We start from the raw sequence: 16,295 nt of genomic DNA, 5'->3' as shown, positions 1-16,295 counted from the left end.
ACAACTGTGGTCCTGGGGAGCAAAGGGCACCGGAGAAAAACATTCAGGAGCTGCAGGGCAGCAGCTGTAAATAATTGCAGCAAGTTTTTTCCAGCAGTGGTGGCTGTGCCCTACCAATCCCTGGTGGAGCTGTGGGGCTGGGGCTATGCTCAAATTCTCTGTCAGGGAATGGGATTTCTGGGGTAAGAAGAGAGACTGGGATGCATTGGTCACCAGTGCAGCAAAACACAGGACACAGCAGAGAAAAAGGAAGACCCAGGGACACGCTAGGTTGGGTAGGAGGCTGCAAATCACCTCAAACAGGGAATAAACAAATTGCTGTGCAGCACAGTGATTTGTAAAACCTGGAGGTGAGCTTTAACAATAACAGGTTTTATTAGAAGAGATTAATTTTGCCGAGTTTATAGGAAATCTTGGGAGCAGGAGTTGAGGAGCAGACCCTGCTGGATCTGTGTGTGTGGCTCAGCAGTGCCAGGGGCTGTGTGGGACTGTGCCCCCAGCACAGTGTGGCAGTCCCCCAGGGTCCTGGCTGGGTTTGGGCATGGAGGAGGAGGCTGGACACTCCTTTCTTTGCTCTCTGATCCCAGAGGGGGTGGCTGGAGTGGGGGGAGCTGGGGGACCCCAACCCAGAGTGTTTGGGGTTGCTTGGTGCAGGGGAAAGCCCGGGGCTTGTGAAGGGGCTGAGGGGAAAGTCTCGGGAAAAATGCAAGCCACTGCTGGGGAGGACCCAGCCTCAGGGAAATGCCATTTCCACACAGTCCCTCTCCCAGCCAACATCCTGCCTCAGACAAAAGCAATTTACTCAGCCTCCAATAGAGCAAGGGTGATAATGAAGCTGAGAGGAGCTGACTGACAGGCAGGACAGCCTCTCCTGCCACCAGCACCCACCTGCTGCCTGGGGCTGAGGGGAAAGGCTCGGGACAGCACTGTGAATCACAGGCTCTGGGTGGGGGTGTCAGTGCAGCCAGCTGGGCCAGAGCCCTGCCTGGGTGATGTGCTTGGTTCCTGGGCACTGATGGGACAATGCTGTCCTTGAATCCCATGCCTGTCCTGCAGGATGGCAAGCCTTGGCATGGGCAGGATGTGTCCTTGGAGTCCCCACCACAGCACAGCTGAGCAGAGCGAGACTGGATGCAGCATCTGCACCTAATGGATGAGTTTTGTCAAGTGCTACAACAACTCAGGAAGCTGCACCAGCCCCAAGGGCTCTGGGAAAGCAAAGACAGTATTTCAGCTCCCTGCCTGCCCTGTCAGAGCAGCTCTGAAGGCTCCTTTGTATGGAACCCAACCAGCGTTAAGCACTGAACAGATATTAAAAAAGAGTAAAGCTGACCTGCAGCCCTGTCCTGCTGGATAAAAAGCCACTGACTTGTGTTTTCCCTGGAGAAGCAAATAGGAGGAAAGCCTGAATAAAACCAGGGACACAAGGGGAGGTAAGTTCAGCTGAGGGATGTGGCAGCAGAAGCAGTGCCCTCAGGCCCCCCAACAGAGACTTGTTTTGGATGTTCACCCAGGATCCCAACAGTGATGCACAAAGCCTGCTCCATGTCACAATCTATTTATTGCTTTGGTTTTTGTATTTCTGAGCTTACTTCCAAATTTAGTCAAGATCTGCCCTTTTGCTTCACTTGCATAGATGTTCCCCCAGTGCCAGGAGGCAGCCTGCTGCCAGGAGCTGCTCAGGAGCTCAGGGATCCGGGAGCAGCTGAGCACAGCAGAGCCTGTGGACAATGCAGCAAGAGCCTGGGGATGTGGGAGCTGGAGATCAGGGGAGAGGCCCCTCAACAGGGGAAGGGAGCTGACCCCACAGAGGAGTCATCCTCTGCTCCCTGTACCCCACTGTCCCCACTCTGACAAACCAAACCATGGCACTGCTGGGGTGCACAGAGCTCACAGCCCCCGTCACCACTGGCACTGCCTGACCATGGGCAGACACAGAGGCTGTACTGGGGCACACACAGGTGCTTCATCCAATTCTCCTTGGGGTAAGGGTTAGAAATGGCCTGAGAACTGTGATCTGGGCATGGGAGAAGTTGTAAATCCCTCCCAGGTGTAAATCAGGGCTGGCTGATTCTCTGCAGAACCTCACAGAGAGGGAGATAAAGAACAGAGCACGTTTGGCTACCTCCATCTGGTCTCAGCAAACTGCAGCTGTGAGGAGCAGCCCTGATGCCTCTGAGAGGACACACTGCTCTTGATAGTAACATAGGCGAAGAATTTATTGGAAATGCACTTTAACTTCTGAGATTAACTGCTTTTAAAGAGAACAGGCTTACAGTGCACCCCAAACAAGATTCTCTTCCTGGGAAGCGTAAAGGCCAGAAAAAGCTTTAGCTTTGTCAGTCACTGTCCAGCTGAGAATGGGGAGGGATCATCACAGCTGTGAAGAGATCAGAGAGGTGTGGGGGGTGCTAAAGGGCACCCCCACCAAGGATCAAGGGTTAGGAAGTAATTTCTGGAAGATGATTCACTCTTCATACTGAAGAATTTGGAACAGATGTGCCATCTTCTCTGCATATGGTGCCATCTTCTCTGCATATGGTGCTGGCCAGGCACAAGTCAGGAGGAGTTAGGGTCATGTACCCACCTCATCCTCAAACACCCCTTCAAAAAATAAACGCTCTACCACAGGGACAATGTCTCAGCCAGTGCCCCAGGCTGGGCAGCCCTTCTTCTGCCCCTGAACCATTTGCATCCTCAGTGATGGTGTCTTCCCAGGTGAGCTCCATCCTGGTGGTTCCTGTTTCCATCCCAGCTGCTGTGCAGGTCTGTCAGGAAGGAGCTGCCTGCTGTGTGCTGGAGCTGGGAGCTGTGCCCTCCAGCTGCTGCAGCCTCTGGAGCAGGAGCAGCACGTTGTCTGTGAGCTCGCTCCGTGGCCGCCCCATCCCGCCGAGCCTCAGGGGCTGCAGGCTGGCGTGGGGGGGCTCGCAGGGGGGGCAGCACTCCTCACTCAGGAGCAGCCACGTGCTGTCAGGGTCCACCTGCATCAAGTGCAGGAAAACACTGTGGAAAACAGAGGAAAGAAGAGTAAGGACAAAGCTTTGTGGTTGGCACTCAATGGAGTTATTAAGAGCTAAGGAAAGCTTTGATGCTGTTGGCAAGCTCTGGCAGCTGCACAAATTCTGCTTTTTACAGAGGGCAGTGCAGTGGCCCCTGTGCCCAAGAAAGCAGCTCTGTGTCTCACAGCTACTGGCACGTGGGAGAAAAATATTTATGATGCCACACAGTCACTTATGGATATCAAACAAGCAGCTGGTGCAGGGCTGACCCAGGCTCGGTGCTGGCACTGTGTGAGCTGCTGCTGGCACAAGCACAAACCTGCCTGTCCCATGTGCTGGGGAGGTGACTGTGGGTGACTGCAGGTCTGTGCTGTGCATGTCTGGGATCTTCTGGACAACAGCTCCTGCAGAGATCTTGGGAGAAGCTGTGTTACTCACCACCCTCTCTGGTTTTTGGGGAGTGAGGGAGTTAACCCATCTGGGCTTCTCTGCCTTTCCAGAGGTGGCAAACCCAAAAGTATTGGGGAGAGCTGCTCAGGCTGGGCCCCAAGGGAAGCTCAATGCTCTATTTGAGGGCTTTTTGCTCAAGTGAGATCTCCCACAGTCCCAAGTCCTTATTAGCTGCTTCAAAATTTTTGTCACCTTTCACAGAGCAGGATTTTAAACCAAAACCAAACACAATCTTCATTAACAACACAATGAAAGAAAAGAGGAATCACAACTTCCTCTGCAGATTTACTGCTGTGTTGATGGTTTTCACTTTGCATTTCCATACCTCAGTAAGATGGGATTTGCCTTTCCAGCCTGTCCTTCACACAGGGCTCCAGCTGTGAGCTGCTGGGACACAGCTGCTGCTGAAGAGCAGGAAGCTCAAGGAGTGAAAGAGCAAATGCTGATTTGTGTGACCTACACTTACCCACCCCCTCCTGCCAGCTCTCCCTGCAGCAACCTTTGGGCTTAGCTAGGTCTGTGTCAGGGTTTAATGCACACAAGGTGTACAAGGCTTAACTGGTTTAAACTCTCTGGCTGTGCCATGAACAGAATTAGACTGGAATTTCCAAGATTCCTCCTGAATGGTGCTGAGTGCTCTGTGAGCACCAAAGGCACTCAGCAGTCATCACACCTATGGTACAGTTTTCCAAGATCCCAGTAAAGCCCAGCCATGCATCCTCAGGTCTCTAAAATCATGGAGCTGTGAGGAGAACAGCTGCCAGTTCAGGTAATGGGAAGAGAAATCCAGTAAGTCTGTCTCTGCTCCCCCAAGAAGAACAGGACTGAACTCTCTCATTACAAGCAAAGATCACTTGCTAAAAAAGCCACACAAAATCCAGATCTGACTGCTGTCCAAATTTCTCTTGGAAGAGCTTTCATCCCTAAAGTGAGGTTGCTTCCAATGTAAAGCAGGGAGAAATCCCTTTGAGAAGCTCTCTGAAAAGGGAGTGCAGTGCCATGGGTAAAGTGAAAGAGCACAGAAATGAGATGAAGGTAGGAGAGAGCTCCCTCTCCTTTTCACAATAACCCTGTGGATGTTACTCATGCACAGCCAAAGCTGCTGCCTTTGCCTCTCTGCCATGAACACCTCACCTGTCCCTCAGTGCAGGTCTCTGAACAGCAAGAGGGGAGATGTCACCACTGAAGCTGTTGGCAGTGTCCCCTCCCAAAGGGGCTGGCAGTGCCTATCTGCCTGCTCCAGAGGAACCAGTGGGAATGTGCTCCACAGTGATAGCTGGGCTTGGCAGCAGCTGCCTCAGCAACACCACCTCTTCCCGTGGATTGGCCAATGCAGGTGAGCTCACAGGACTCCTCACTCCTCTGGCTTTGCTCCTGCACCTCTGCTGACAAGTGAGGGGCTGGCAGGGGAATAAGTGATTTTTGTAACTGCAGCTTCATGCAATACTCAACAGGCAAAAATAGATGCTGGGGAAAAAAGGGTTTGGAGCTCTCCCTGGTGCCATCCTGGCTCCAGCTCTGCAGACACTGCCCTGCCTGTGCCCTCAGCCTGGCTGTGACAGCAGGAGCCCTCAGCTCTGTGTGCCAGCAAACAGCAGCTCCCAGTGCTTCCACCCAGTTTCCAATGGGCAGCTGCAGAGATAATCCTTGCTCCTTATGGCTGGGATGGGAGCAGGCAAGGGCAATGAGCTGCTGTGAAGTGAACATGGGAAGAGGCGATATTGTGCAGCAGGCTGCTGATCCCCAGCACACACACAGCTGTAGCTCTCACACTCACAGCACAGACACTCTGCTCTCCAACCTCTTCCCAATCAGCTGCTCCAGGGAGAGCGACCCTCAGAGATTATCCAGACCCTGGAGCACTCACTGCCTCTGGTGCCCATAATGGTTTGGGGCTGTGATTATCCCTGATAGCCTGGAGTGCTCTGCAGCCTAAAGAACAACTTGACTTTTACATTTTCAAACTAACTCTGGGGTAGTTTCCAAGCAACCTGTTTCCATAGCAAAGAATCCTGGGGTTAATCCAAGTTTGTTTTCTGTTGTTGCCTTTTTCTTTTCTTTTTTTTTTTTTTTTTTTCTTAAATATCACTTTATTGAATTTTGCCTTGAGCGGGTGGCTGTTCTGGCATGCTTCAATCCAGCCTGGGAGTGATAGCTGACAATGAATACCCAACAAACCCCATAAGCAAACCAGAAGAGGTAAGCTGCATGATCAACTTTGGTATGAAAAAAGCTCCCCAAATAGCTCATATTTGTCCCAAGTGTGCTAAACTTATTCTACTAGCACAGAGCAATTTGGCTACTCTGTTGCCTTGTCTTTGCCCAAACTCCAAGCAGAGCCATGGCACAGTGAGCAGGCTGGCAGAAGCACAAGGATTGCTGGCTTTCCATCCCTGCTGGATGTTTAACTGGACACAGCCCACCACAGGCTTTGGTAAGAACTGAGGAAATTATTTCAGCATCTTAGGGGAAAAAAAAAATCATTCCTATCCAGACTGCTGACTGAAAGGTCATGGGCTGCAAACATTTAGTAGGAATTAAGTGTAAGTTTCAAAACAGTGACTTGAAACTGAAAGAATGGAAAACTACTTGTCAGTTTTGACAAGGGCCAGTGACAATTTCCTAATCTCTTTTCCTTCAAGGTTTTATTCCCTGAAGTGAAAAGCTTGTCAGGGATGATGCAACTTCATAAATTGATGAGAAGCTCAGATTTACATAGAGTGACTTTCAGTTTCCACCATCTCCCACGGCCTTGTTCCCAGAGCTGGGCCCCCCCCTTGCTCAAGTCTTTCTGGGCACCTCCCCATCCTTGCACAGGCTCATCTTCAATGATGGCAAAGACTTTTCTAGTGTTCCTTGGATTCCCAAACTCTTCTTCAGCAGGTTTGGTCCCTTTGGTCCCAATTTTGCATTTGGTTTTGGTTTGTTGTTTGATTTTTTAAAAAGCTTTGGATAATACTCTCCTGGAATACTCTCAGCAGTCGTCTTCTAGTAAAACCCATTGTTATTGTCCCATTTTCTCTTCCTCAGATGTGCTGGAGTTCTTTTTTTCCCAGCATCTATTTTTGCCTGTTGAGTATTGCATGAAGCTGCAGTTACAAAAATCACTTACTCCCACTGCTTCATCTAATAAAGCTACAGGGTCCCATAAATGGGATTAAGCAGACTCCTTGGGGCATGATAACATCCCTGGATGATAGCCAAATTCCCTTTTTCCTTTTTATTTATTTTTTTTTGTGTGGCTCAAGCAACTTGGCCAAAACTTCCTGCTCAGCCCTCTGCATGCCTACAGAATCCTCACATAGTCAGTGCATGATTTTTGGAACTACAGCTGACTTTGCAAGTGCTGACCTTGCTCTTGACAGGTCACAACCCATCAGTTGAATAAGAACCCTAAGAGCTGAGCAAAGGCCAGTTAGCATAAATCACCATGGCAAGCTGATTCCAAACATCCTTTTACCTCCTATGATTTCTGCAGTGATAAAGCTGAGTTATGTGACGTACGCTGGAGCTCAGGCTGGGGCTAAGATTAGTTCTGGTCTATCTGTTTTTAGAAGCATTTAAAATGCAGAATTTCTCATGTATCAGGCTGATAACACTGCCCTTGCTTAGATGGAAAGGCCCTTATGTGTGACAGCCTGTGTCAGCTTGCAGGATTACTTTCAGGCACATGGAGAGCAAGAAGAGCCAGAACTTAGAGGAATGTGGTGGTTCAGCAGCTGGAGAACAGAAATGGGAGAGTGGCTGAGAAGTGATTCTTATCCTGATACTGGAGCTGATTGTTATGGTCCAAGCTAATTTTGACTTTTCCAGGCTGAAACCTCCTATCAGGGAAATGCACTTAAAAGTGAGTGTGATACAATGAACTCTGGTACATTCAGGCTTCAAGATCAGGGATCAAAAAATTAAACCCAAAAGAAACCTGCAAATGCTGCCATGTCTGTAGTGTCAGGCCAGGCATGATGCATGCCTCAGTGCATTCATGTGTTTGGTCAGTGGAGTTAAACAGGAGACAGCAAGGGCTTCCAGGAGCAGCTTGGCTCACATATGTGATGTATGGTGCATCAAAAGCATGGGGGGAGGAGCAAAATATATGGCATTTCCCCCTTAAAATCTAATAAAAGTAACGAACGGGAAAAATGTTACTTGCCCTGAACTTTGCTGTCCTTTTGCTCTAACAAGTGAGCTCACTTCAGCATACAGCTTCCAACAGGGCTCATTTCATATTCCCCCTACCCCTGCTGTTGGGGGGAAATTGCACAGCTTCTCAAGCTGCTTGGTTAATGATTTAAAAGCTTCAGATTCCAAATATCTAGATAAAGCCTGGTGTTCTGCTTTTCATCCAGCATTGCTTGCACAGACTGAGGCTTTATTGCATTAAGGGGATGCACTCCCACAGCACAGAGCCCCTCTGCAGAACACATGCTGCTGGAGCCTGCTGTGCTGCTGTGAAAGCCTCCGAGGTAAAAATAAACCTGCTCCCATCCGTGCAGAGAGACAAACAAAGGAATGCTCCAGCTCGGGAGAGCTGAGCCTCTGAACTGCTGCCCAGCCACACAAAGCCCTTCACACCCCGCACCCCCGGGAGCCTGGGCTTTGTCTAGAGGAACGGATGGGCTGCACTTCCCTTTGCTTCCCCTTCCAGCAGCCTGCCCTGGAAATCCGACACCGCAGAGCCTGCTGCTTTCCCCTCCCCGCGGGGGAGGGCAGGGCTGGCCACACAGCAAGGGGGGCTGGCTGCTTTTCACCCCCATCCTTCGGCGGAGGGGCTTCCTGATTTATGTCCCATGTTCTGTACCTGGACTCGTTTTGTCTCCTGAAATCCCCAGCTTTGGTTCCAGGTGACAACATATGACAACAGTGATTTCTTATCCTGACAGCAGAACACGCTGAGCTGGATTTTATACACCAAGCAGCAAAGTATGTCTGTCAACACTTCCTAGAGCTGGAGTGTGTTCACCTACACTGTCTTTGCTCTTTTAGACTCTCCCAGCCTCCTCAAGAGCAACACTGGTGCCAAGACTGACAGCTTCCCAAACAAACCCTGGTCCACCTGGCAGAGCCTGGGCTGGAGCCCAGGGAAAATGGAAGGATTACAGAAGGAAATCCCCCAGCCTGCAAAAGGTATTAAGTGATAAAACATAAGGGAATGCCTGTCACATCCTCTTCCATAGTTGTCTTACCTCTGCACTTTGATGCCACCAGTGGGCCAAAAGCATCAGGTATTTGGTGAGGAAAAAGCAAAAAGCACATCTTCCCCTCTATCCCCAAATACACTGCAAAGTCAAATGTGACAAGCCCTGCTGTACAGGACTTGAACGTGCTGGAAGGTGGAACAGGAAAGGTGCAAAAGGACTGGAATCACCATGCTCCCTCTGTCCCCCACTGTTTGTACACCCAACACACCTGCATTTAAGAGACATTACCTCTGGGCAGCTTCTTGCAGTTTCACAGGTTGCTTGGCACTGAGGTAAATCAGGCAGGCCTCTGCCACTTTATTCAGGTCACTCTCGCCTGCAGAAATGGAACAGGAAAGAAGGGTAGGAGGTGACCTCCTCAGCAGCTGCTGCCTAATGGAATCAGCTCCAAATTGGCAGCAGAGGCTTCAGAGCCTTTGAGCTGTCTGACCCAGAGCTCTTCTGACCTTGCCTTTTAAGCATCTTGCTGCAAAGCCAGGAAAGCAATCAAGGGCACTGAGAGGAAAAGAGCAACTAGCCAGCAAACCTTCTCCCTCATCAAAGCCAGTTCCAGAAATTTCACTTGGGGAGAATTTCAGAGTTTCATTCAACAGAAGATTGTGATGTGCTGGATTTAAAGGGTCCCCCAGAGATAAGCCTACAATAGAACCAGTCAAGCTAGCCAGAAGCCTTATCTGGGTTCCAGTTTGTCCAGTAAGAACAAAGTGTGGTCCAACAGCAATGCAGGGACTCTGTTCTGCACCCTCTTCTCATTCACAAGTGGGATGAGCAGTCACATTTTGCATGTGGTGGGAACCTTCTCTCCCATTTGTCTCCTGGGGAGAAAAGTGCCCAGCACCTCTTTACAGAGCTCCCAGAGAGAACAGATTCAGGCTAGAGAAGATCAGGAAATCAATTCTGGGCAGCAGGAGGAGAAGTAGCAAATTGAGAGGAGACAAAGTCTAGCAGAGATCCATACAGCCTGTGCTTGCTCTGGTACTCACCCATGTCCAGCTCCTCACAGAGAGAGCCCAGGCCCTGCAGCACAGCCAGCTGCAGCTTGAAGGTCAACGTGTGGCTGTACACAGGGCCAGCCCTGGCACTCACTGGGGCCTGGCTGAGGAGGGAGCTGGTCAGCTTGGGCAGGACATCTTTGGAGAACCTCTGCCTCAGGAAGTCCCCACATGTTTGACCCAGGGTACACAGCACCTAAGAAAGACATCAGTTACACACTGGCCTGGGAGGAGCTCAGTGATCCACACCAGCCTGGGGGATTCAGACATTCACTCTCCTGGAGAATTGTTTTTGCAGGGGAGAGCGCTGTGACCACACCTGCCCCAGTTTCCCCATAATGAGCAGAAGGTGAATGTCTGAGAGGCTGAGTGAGCTCTGCAGTGTCACCTGGCTGACCTCCTGGGCTGCCCTTCCCTCATTAGCACAGTAAAGGTAAGAGCAGCTCTGCATTCTTACTCACAATTAGTGGAGGAGTCTTTGATGGAAAATGCCATTAAATATGATTATATCCTTAAATCTCTTTTGTGGTGCAGACAAGCCATCCTTCCAAACATGTCAGCAAGCAGAAAGGCCAAGTGGCCACAGAAAAGGGCACCCAGCACTACTGGTGTCTGCACAGGATCAAACTCAAAGTGGGCAGAGAATGGCCTTAAATGCATTAAAAACAAAGGGGGGATCCACATGGCCAGAGCACTGATCTCTCTTCTGGAACTTCACTGAGCTCAGGCTCTCAGTGTGTAGGACTGAGATGCTGGTTATGTTGTGTTTGCTTTACACTGATATGACACTTCTTATCCTGAAATTGAGGCAGGAAGACACTTTGAGGGGAATTCATACAGCAAAACCCAAGCTGGGAGCAACTGTAATGATGACTTGAACTTTTCAAGAGTTAATTAGTTTTTGTACAGCAATCTCTACCTCCTTTTAGGGCAGGCACATGACAGGTATGGCAATTCTGAGACTGTAGTGCATGGCTTCTGGAATTTCAGGAATCAAAACTCTCTTTGTTCACACTGAAGGATTCTAAAATGAATCTCACTCTGCCCAGCAGATGAATTTCTCTGCAATGCTGGGGCTGGCAACCTCTGGAAACATGCTTTACTGGCCAGCCTGTGAGTCAGGAGGAGAAAGGAGCCAGCTGACAAGGTCAGGAGCTCTTTAATAATGTCATTATAGGGCCAAGTGTTTATTCAACCTCTCCACTACCTTGCTAATCCCTCAATCAAAAATGTTCCCCTGTCTTCAACCTGAGACTTCCAAAGAGGATGCTGGGACTGTGTCTCCAGCAAGGCCAAGCTGCACTGTATGGTGCCCCTAACATCTGCTGAGGCCGCAGAGCTGTTTTTCTCACCCCTGCAATAACCACCAACATTTCTGCTTCCCCCAGAACAGCATCAAGGCCTTCCCTGTGGACAAGCTGCAGTGAGAGTGGCACAAACCCACCCACAGCAGAGCACGGTGACCCCATGCTCCAAACCACATTTAAACATCACTGCAAGAGCTTGGTGCTCTCTCCTGAGCTGCAGCACTGCCTGAGCCACTCCTGAGCCCAAGCCCCAGCTGGAAATGCTGCTGGCAGTCACTGCCATACCTTGAAGGCTCTGAGCACTGCCAGAGGGTCGTCGTTAACCAGCCGGGTGACGAGAGCTGGCCAGACACGGTGAGCCATGGGAAGCAGATGGTTTCCATGAGAATGCAGCATGGTTACACAGAGCTCCAGCACGTCCAGGACCTGGGCAGGAGGGGAGGGAACAGACTCTGAGTGCTGCAGTGCCAGGCATTCAGGTGGATCCCAGCATCACAGCAGCAAGCTGGGAGGAGGGGTTGAGCAGCAAAGGGTGCGGTTTTACCGCAGCAGGAACGGGGACAAGGGAACAGTGCTAGGAACCAGGCCTGCTTGGAAAGGGACAAGCACTGCAGTGGCACAGCCTGTGCTGGGCACAGAGCTGGGCTGGGAGCAGGGCAGGATTCCTGCCCTGATCCCACCTGGACCCCACTGCGGCTGTGGCAGCAGGATCACCTGGCAGAGCTGGGGCTGCTGGGATGAGAATCTAGGTTATGCCTCATTTTTCTGTCTCACTTTGCACTTTAAAAGGAGGCCACCTTCAAAGGGTTTTCATAATTAGAAAAAAGCCAGGCTTTTAGCCCTGCTTATCATCACCCCAGCTACTTCAAAAACATTCATCAGCCTGTGCACTGCAGCCTGAGGAAGGGGGATGGGAGGCACAGATGGGAGAAAGATGCTTCTGTTTCCTCCTCCAAAGGACAAAGCACAAGACAACTGTCATGAGCATCAAGGCAAAGTGTCCAATACAAAGCCACCCTTAAGATTCTGTTCCACCTGGCTGCCATTCCTAATCCAGAGCACTCCCGAAAAACGATCTCCCTTTCTCTTGCCAGGTTTGGAGGATCTGTCCTGCTGGAGCATATGGCAGCACAAACCTGGGGATGGCAGGGAGCCCAACGTGCATGGCACACACGCTGACGAGCTACCAGCCCCTTCATGGGCACCATCTGTCCCCTCAGAGCCGGCCATTACCGACCTTCAGCCGCACCCGGAGGCTCCCGTCAGACAGCAAGTGGATGCACCTCTCCATCACATCCTTGGCCAGCTGAGCGTGGCTGGGCATTGGAGCCTCTCCTTCCATGTCAGAGTTGGGCTCTGGCTTAGCAAGGGGAACCTCATCTGGAAGACAAAACCATTACTGAAGCCATGAAAATGACTTGGGAGCTCTGGGAGATCACAGTCACAGATCACAGATCACCCACCCACAACGACTCTGCAAATTCCTGAGTAAGGCCTTTGGCGTTTTTTAATGTGCTTAGATATAGTTAAGCCCATGAGTTGTGTGAGGTAGTGTCAGGTTCAGTTACGAGTGTGGGGCCAGGGAACATTCGCTTTCTTCACGGGACAATGCAGCTGGTCTGACATTTGCAGTCTCTTCTCACCATGGACTTATTTCCCATTGATTTTTATTAAAAATGAAAAGCCTGGGTATTTAAAGATGAAGTATTTAAAGGTCAGGATTGCAGCACAGTCCAGTGAAGACTAAAAAGTTTCCTATATGAATGTCTGCAGTGCCTGCCACGGCCAAGTGAGAAGGGAGCAGTGGCATCATTAGCCAGGAGAAAACACTACAGAGATTCCCAAGGGAACATGAGGAAACCACATAGGATCCTGGAAAGAGGAAACTTCAAGTGCTGAACCAAAATGAACTGTTACAAGGTAAGAAAAAACACAGTGTGCTTGTATCTCAGAGGTTAGAGAGGCCTTGATCTGTAAACATTTGGCTCCCTCACTCAAAGAGAACAAAGTGAGAACACCCAACAGCACTTTACATGAAGCAAGGACAGCCCAAAGAAGACCTGAGACTGTCAGCCGGGTCCCAAGGCCCCCATGTGACAAAAGGACACCTCAGAGGTCACAGTCTCTCTGCAAGCTGACCATACTCCTCTCCAGCCACGCACAGCACTGACCTGCCTCCTCCTCCTCCTCCAGGTCAGAAAGATCCCCCTCTGCAATCTTCTTCTGGCTGATGTAGTCAAGGAAGAATCGTTCCACTTCTTGACTTGTCAATGTCACCTCCTGCTGTCCCTGGGACCGAGCCCTGCTCTGCCCCTTGTCAATCTGCCTTTGCTGGTGCTCCTCAGTGCTGGGCATTCCAAACCACTGCACTGCAAAAAAGGAACTGACATGTCACTGGGCAACCATGATCCCCTCCTGCAAGTCAGCAAGGTGCCATGGATTCCATGAGAGACGAGATGGTTCTCACACCTCATGGGGTTGCACCTGACTCAGGCACCTGCTGTCACATCCCAGTCACCTCCTTGATAGTATGGGAAAGTTAAAAAAGAATACATGGTAAAAGTAAAAGGAAATATATGCCATGTGCCCCTACAGAATGTTCATGGGAGCAGGGAGCCCATCCTTTCTCAGCCACTAAAGGCCATGTTACTGTGAAAGGCTGCAGGTCAGGCAACCTGGAGAGGGAAAGCTACTGGTGATCTTTGCTTGAGTGCTGCCCCAGCAAGCAAAGCACAGTGGCCATCACACTGCAAACACCTTGGCTACCTGGAACCTCCCATGGCAAGTGGAAAGGCCCAAGACAAGTACCCTTAGTGACAGCAAGGCTGAATTACACAAAGTAAACATCATTTTGGTACCTAGAGCAGTCATGACTGAGTGGAGGACCCTGAGGAAGGTGGAAGCCTGGCTATTGTAAGTCTGATCTAGTGCAGACAGGACATCTTGGATAACATCTTCTATCAGTGGCAGCAAGCTGGCATCTGAATGCCTCAGCATCGTGTCCAGGACCTGGGATGCACGTGGCTGACAGGCCAGCTGGCGCAGGTTCAGGGAAATCCCGTTCACCAGGTAGTCAGAGTTCTCATTGATCAAACACCGCACTGAGCTGTACCCACAGGCCTCACATATGTCTGCCAGCGTCCCCAGTGCTGTCTCACTGATGAGCAGAGTCCTGTCACCAGCCTTCTCCAGCACAGGGTAGAGAGCTGACAGCAGCAGCAGCCGGAACTCCTTCCCGAGGACAGCAGCAAAGCAGCCAACGCCCTCCAGCTGGATGCAGATCTGCCAGATGTTGCTGTTCATGCTGCGGGCTGTGACTGGGGGCTCTGGGGACAGATGGAGAGCGCTGCTGAATGTCTCCCCTGCACGGACAGCGAGTCCCAGGTGCTGCTCTGACTGCTCAGGGCTGCCTTCCTCTGTGTCAATGCTAGTCACCAAATACCAGTTTGCCTGCTCCATGTACTCATCCAGAATGGATGTTATGGACCTTTTGAGATCATCCATGCTCAGCGGAACTTCCCTCTCCTGCAGGAAATCCACTCCCACCCCAGCAGCTCCCGTGAGCAGCTCGTTGAGGATCATGGCTGCCTGCTTTCTGTACAGGCCAGACTCGCTGTACAGCCCCATGAAGTGATCCACAAGCAGGTAGAGGTTCCCATAGTAGCCAAGAACACGACACACTTGCTGAAGGAGCTGGAAAACCTTCTCCTCCGTGAAGAAGCGGAAATATTTCTTCTGGCACCTGCCCTTCTGCACACCCTGCTGCAAGGGGCCTGGTGGCCCAGAGCGCCGGGCCTCCACTATCTTCACATCTGTCACATCCAGCTCCAGAACCTGCACCAGAGCCTTGGACAGGCGCTGCAGGTGGGACACGGAGTTGAGGACAATGTTAATCTTGGGGCCCAGCAGCTTCAGGTAGCCCAGCAATAAGCTCAGCGTGGAAACCTTGCCCATGTCATCCTGAGAGTTCATCAGGCGGGGAAGGGCTGTGGCAAGGGAATGGAGGTTCTCAGAGAGGACATCAGCAAGAGCCCTGCTCTGTGCCACAATCCTCTGCTCTGCAATCCCTTGCAGAACTTTGTTACATCTGCTCTGGACTTCACTGTTTTCATCATTAACCAGCCCAACCAAGGCCTTTAAGAGGTGACTGAATGAGTCCACCAGTGACTGACTGCAGTTCCTCAGTAAGTGGTGCACCAGCTGCACCAGCTCCAGTCTCACCTTCCAGTGGGGGTGAACTGAAGAAGATTCAACCACCTTATGCAAGAGAAGAGAGAGTTTTTCAGCAGTACTTTTAGTCCAGTCAGGTCCTCTGTGGATCATTAGCTCTGATATTCTGCTGTGTTCCACTAGCAGCTTTTCCTTACTCTTTGGGATTCTGGCTAGCTGTTTGTCAGCCATGACCAAGCCAACAATCAGATAAAAGAGTCTGATGGCAGCAACGGTGGTTTTGTGACCTTGTTTGATGTCTCCAGCAATAACTCGAGACAGAGTAATAGAAATCCCGGGCAGAAAAGAAGCAAACAAATCCCCACATTGCTGTGCCTCGTCTTCATCCAGATGTCGGTGCTCCTGGCAGTCACACTGCAGAACCAGGACCTGCAAGCACTCCAAAGCAGAGATCTTGATTTGCTTTGCTTTTTCTTGCTCTGCAAGGGTCAGAAGCAAAGACACAGCAAATCCTAGGAGCGGAAGGGTGGAAGGTTGGTACAGAGACAAGATAATATCCCCATAAGCCGAATGCATCAGGGTGTGGAGTGCCTGGATCACAGCCAGCTTCAGCTCCTCGGACAGCGGGGCGGCTTTGCCCGAGCTGGGAGGGGGAGCGAGGCAGGTACAGAGCTCAGAGAAGAGCTCCTGCAGCAGCTCCTGCTTCTTCACGCACGTCGCGGCAAGCACGGAGGAGATGCACTGCACCAGGCTCTGCACCAGCCGCTCCTGCTTGGGCCCCGGCAGGCGCAGGGCGAAGCGCAGCGGGAACAGCACGTACTCCTGCAGCTCCTGCAGGGCCGCGCCGCTCACCCCGGCCAGGTGCGCCTGCAGCAGCCGCACGTTCTCCACCGTCTGCGCCCGTGTCAGCTGCACGCAGACGGGGCGCAGCGCCCCGAACGCCGCCTGCGGGGTGTCGAACACGGCCATGCCGGGGACCGGGGGCCGCGGGCCCTGCCCGGTACCGGGGCAGCCCTAAGGGTGTCGGAAGTGACGCCGCCGTACCAGCGCCACAAAGCTCCCGCGAAGTGGGGCGGGCGCTGTCAGAAAAGTCTCGGGTGCCCGCAAGGCGCATGCGCTAGATACGTGACACCGAACTAACGGGGCTGTCAGCGCCACAAAGCTCCCGCGGGGTTGGGC

At 51.5% G+C, this 16,295-nt stretch overlaps 1 protein-coding gene across 1 annotated transcript; it reads right to left on the bottom strand.

Moving 5' to 3' along the window:
* Positions 1 to 1,488: 1,488 nt before the first annotated feature.
* TTI1 (TELO2 interacting protein 1) lies at positions 1,489 to 16,128 on the bottom strand. Its single transcript, XM_058036476.1, has 7 exons — positions 13,805 to 16,128; positions 13,118 to 13,315; positions 12,184 to 12,326; positions 11,232 to 11,372; positions 9,631 to 9,835; positions 8,876 to 8,963; positions 1,489 to 3,003 (listed from the first exon to the last, which is right to left on the bottom strand). Exons 1-7 carry the CDS (start codon positions 16,083 to 16,085, stop codon positions 2,772 to 2,774), a joined length of 3,288 nt encoding a protein of 1,095 aa, XP_057892459.1. The 5' UTR covers positions 16,086 to 16,128; the 3' UTR covers positions 1,489 to 2,771.
* Between the last annotated feature and the right edge of the window lie 167 nt (positions 16,129 to 16,295).

This window comes from Melospiza georgiana, chromosome 17 (genome assembly GCF_028018845.1).
Source record: "Melospiza georgiana isolate bMelGeo1 chromosome 17, bMelGeo1.pri, whole genome shotgun sequence".
NCBI classification, from domain to species: domain Eukaryota; kingdom Metazoa; phylum Chordata; class Aves; order Passeriformes; family Passerellidae; genus Melospiza; species Melospiza georgiana.
Note: the sequence above shows the minus strand (reverse complement) of the source record. Positions and strands in the feature narration are given on the sequence as shown.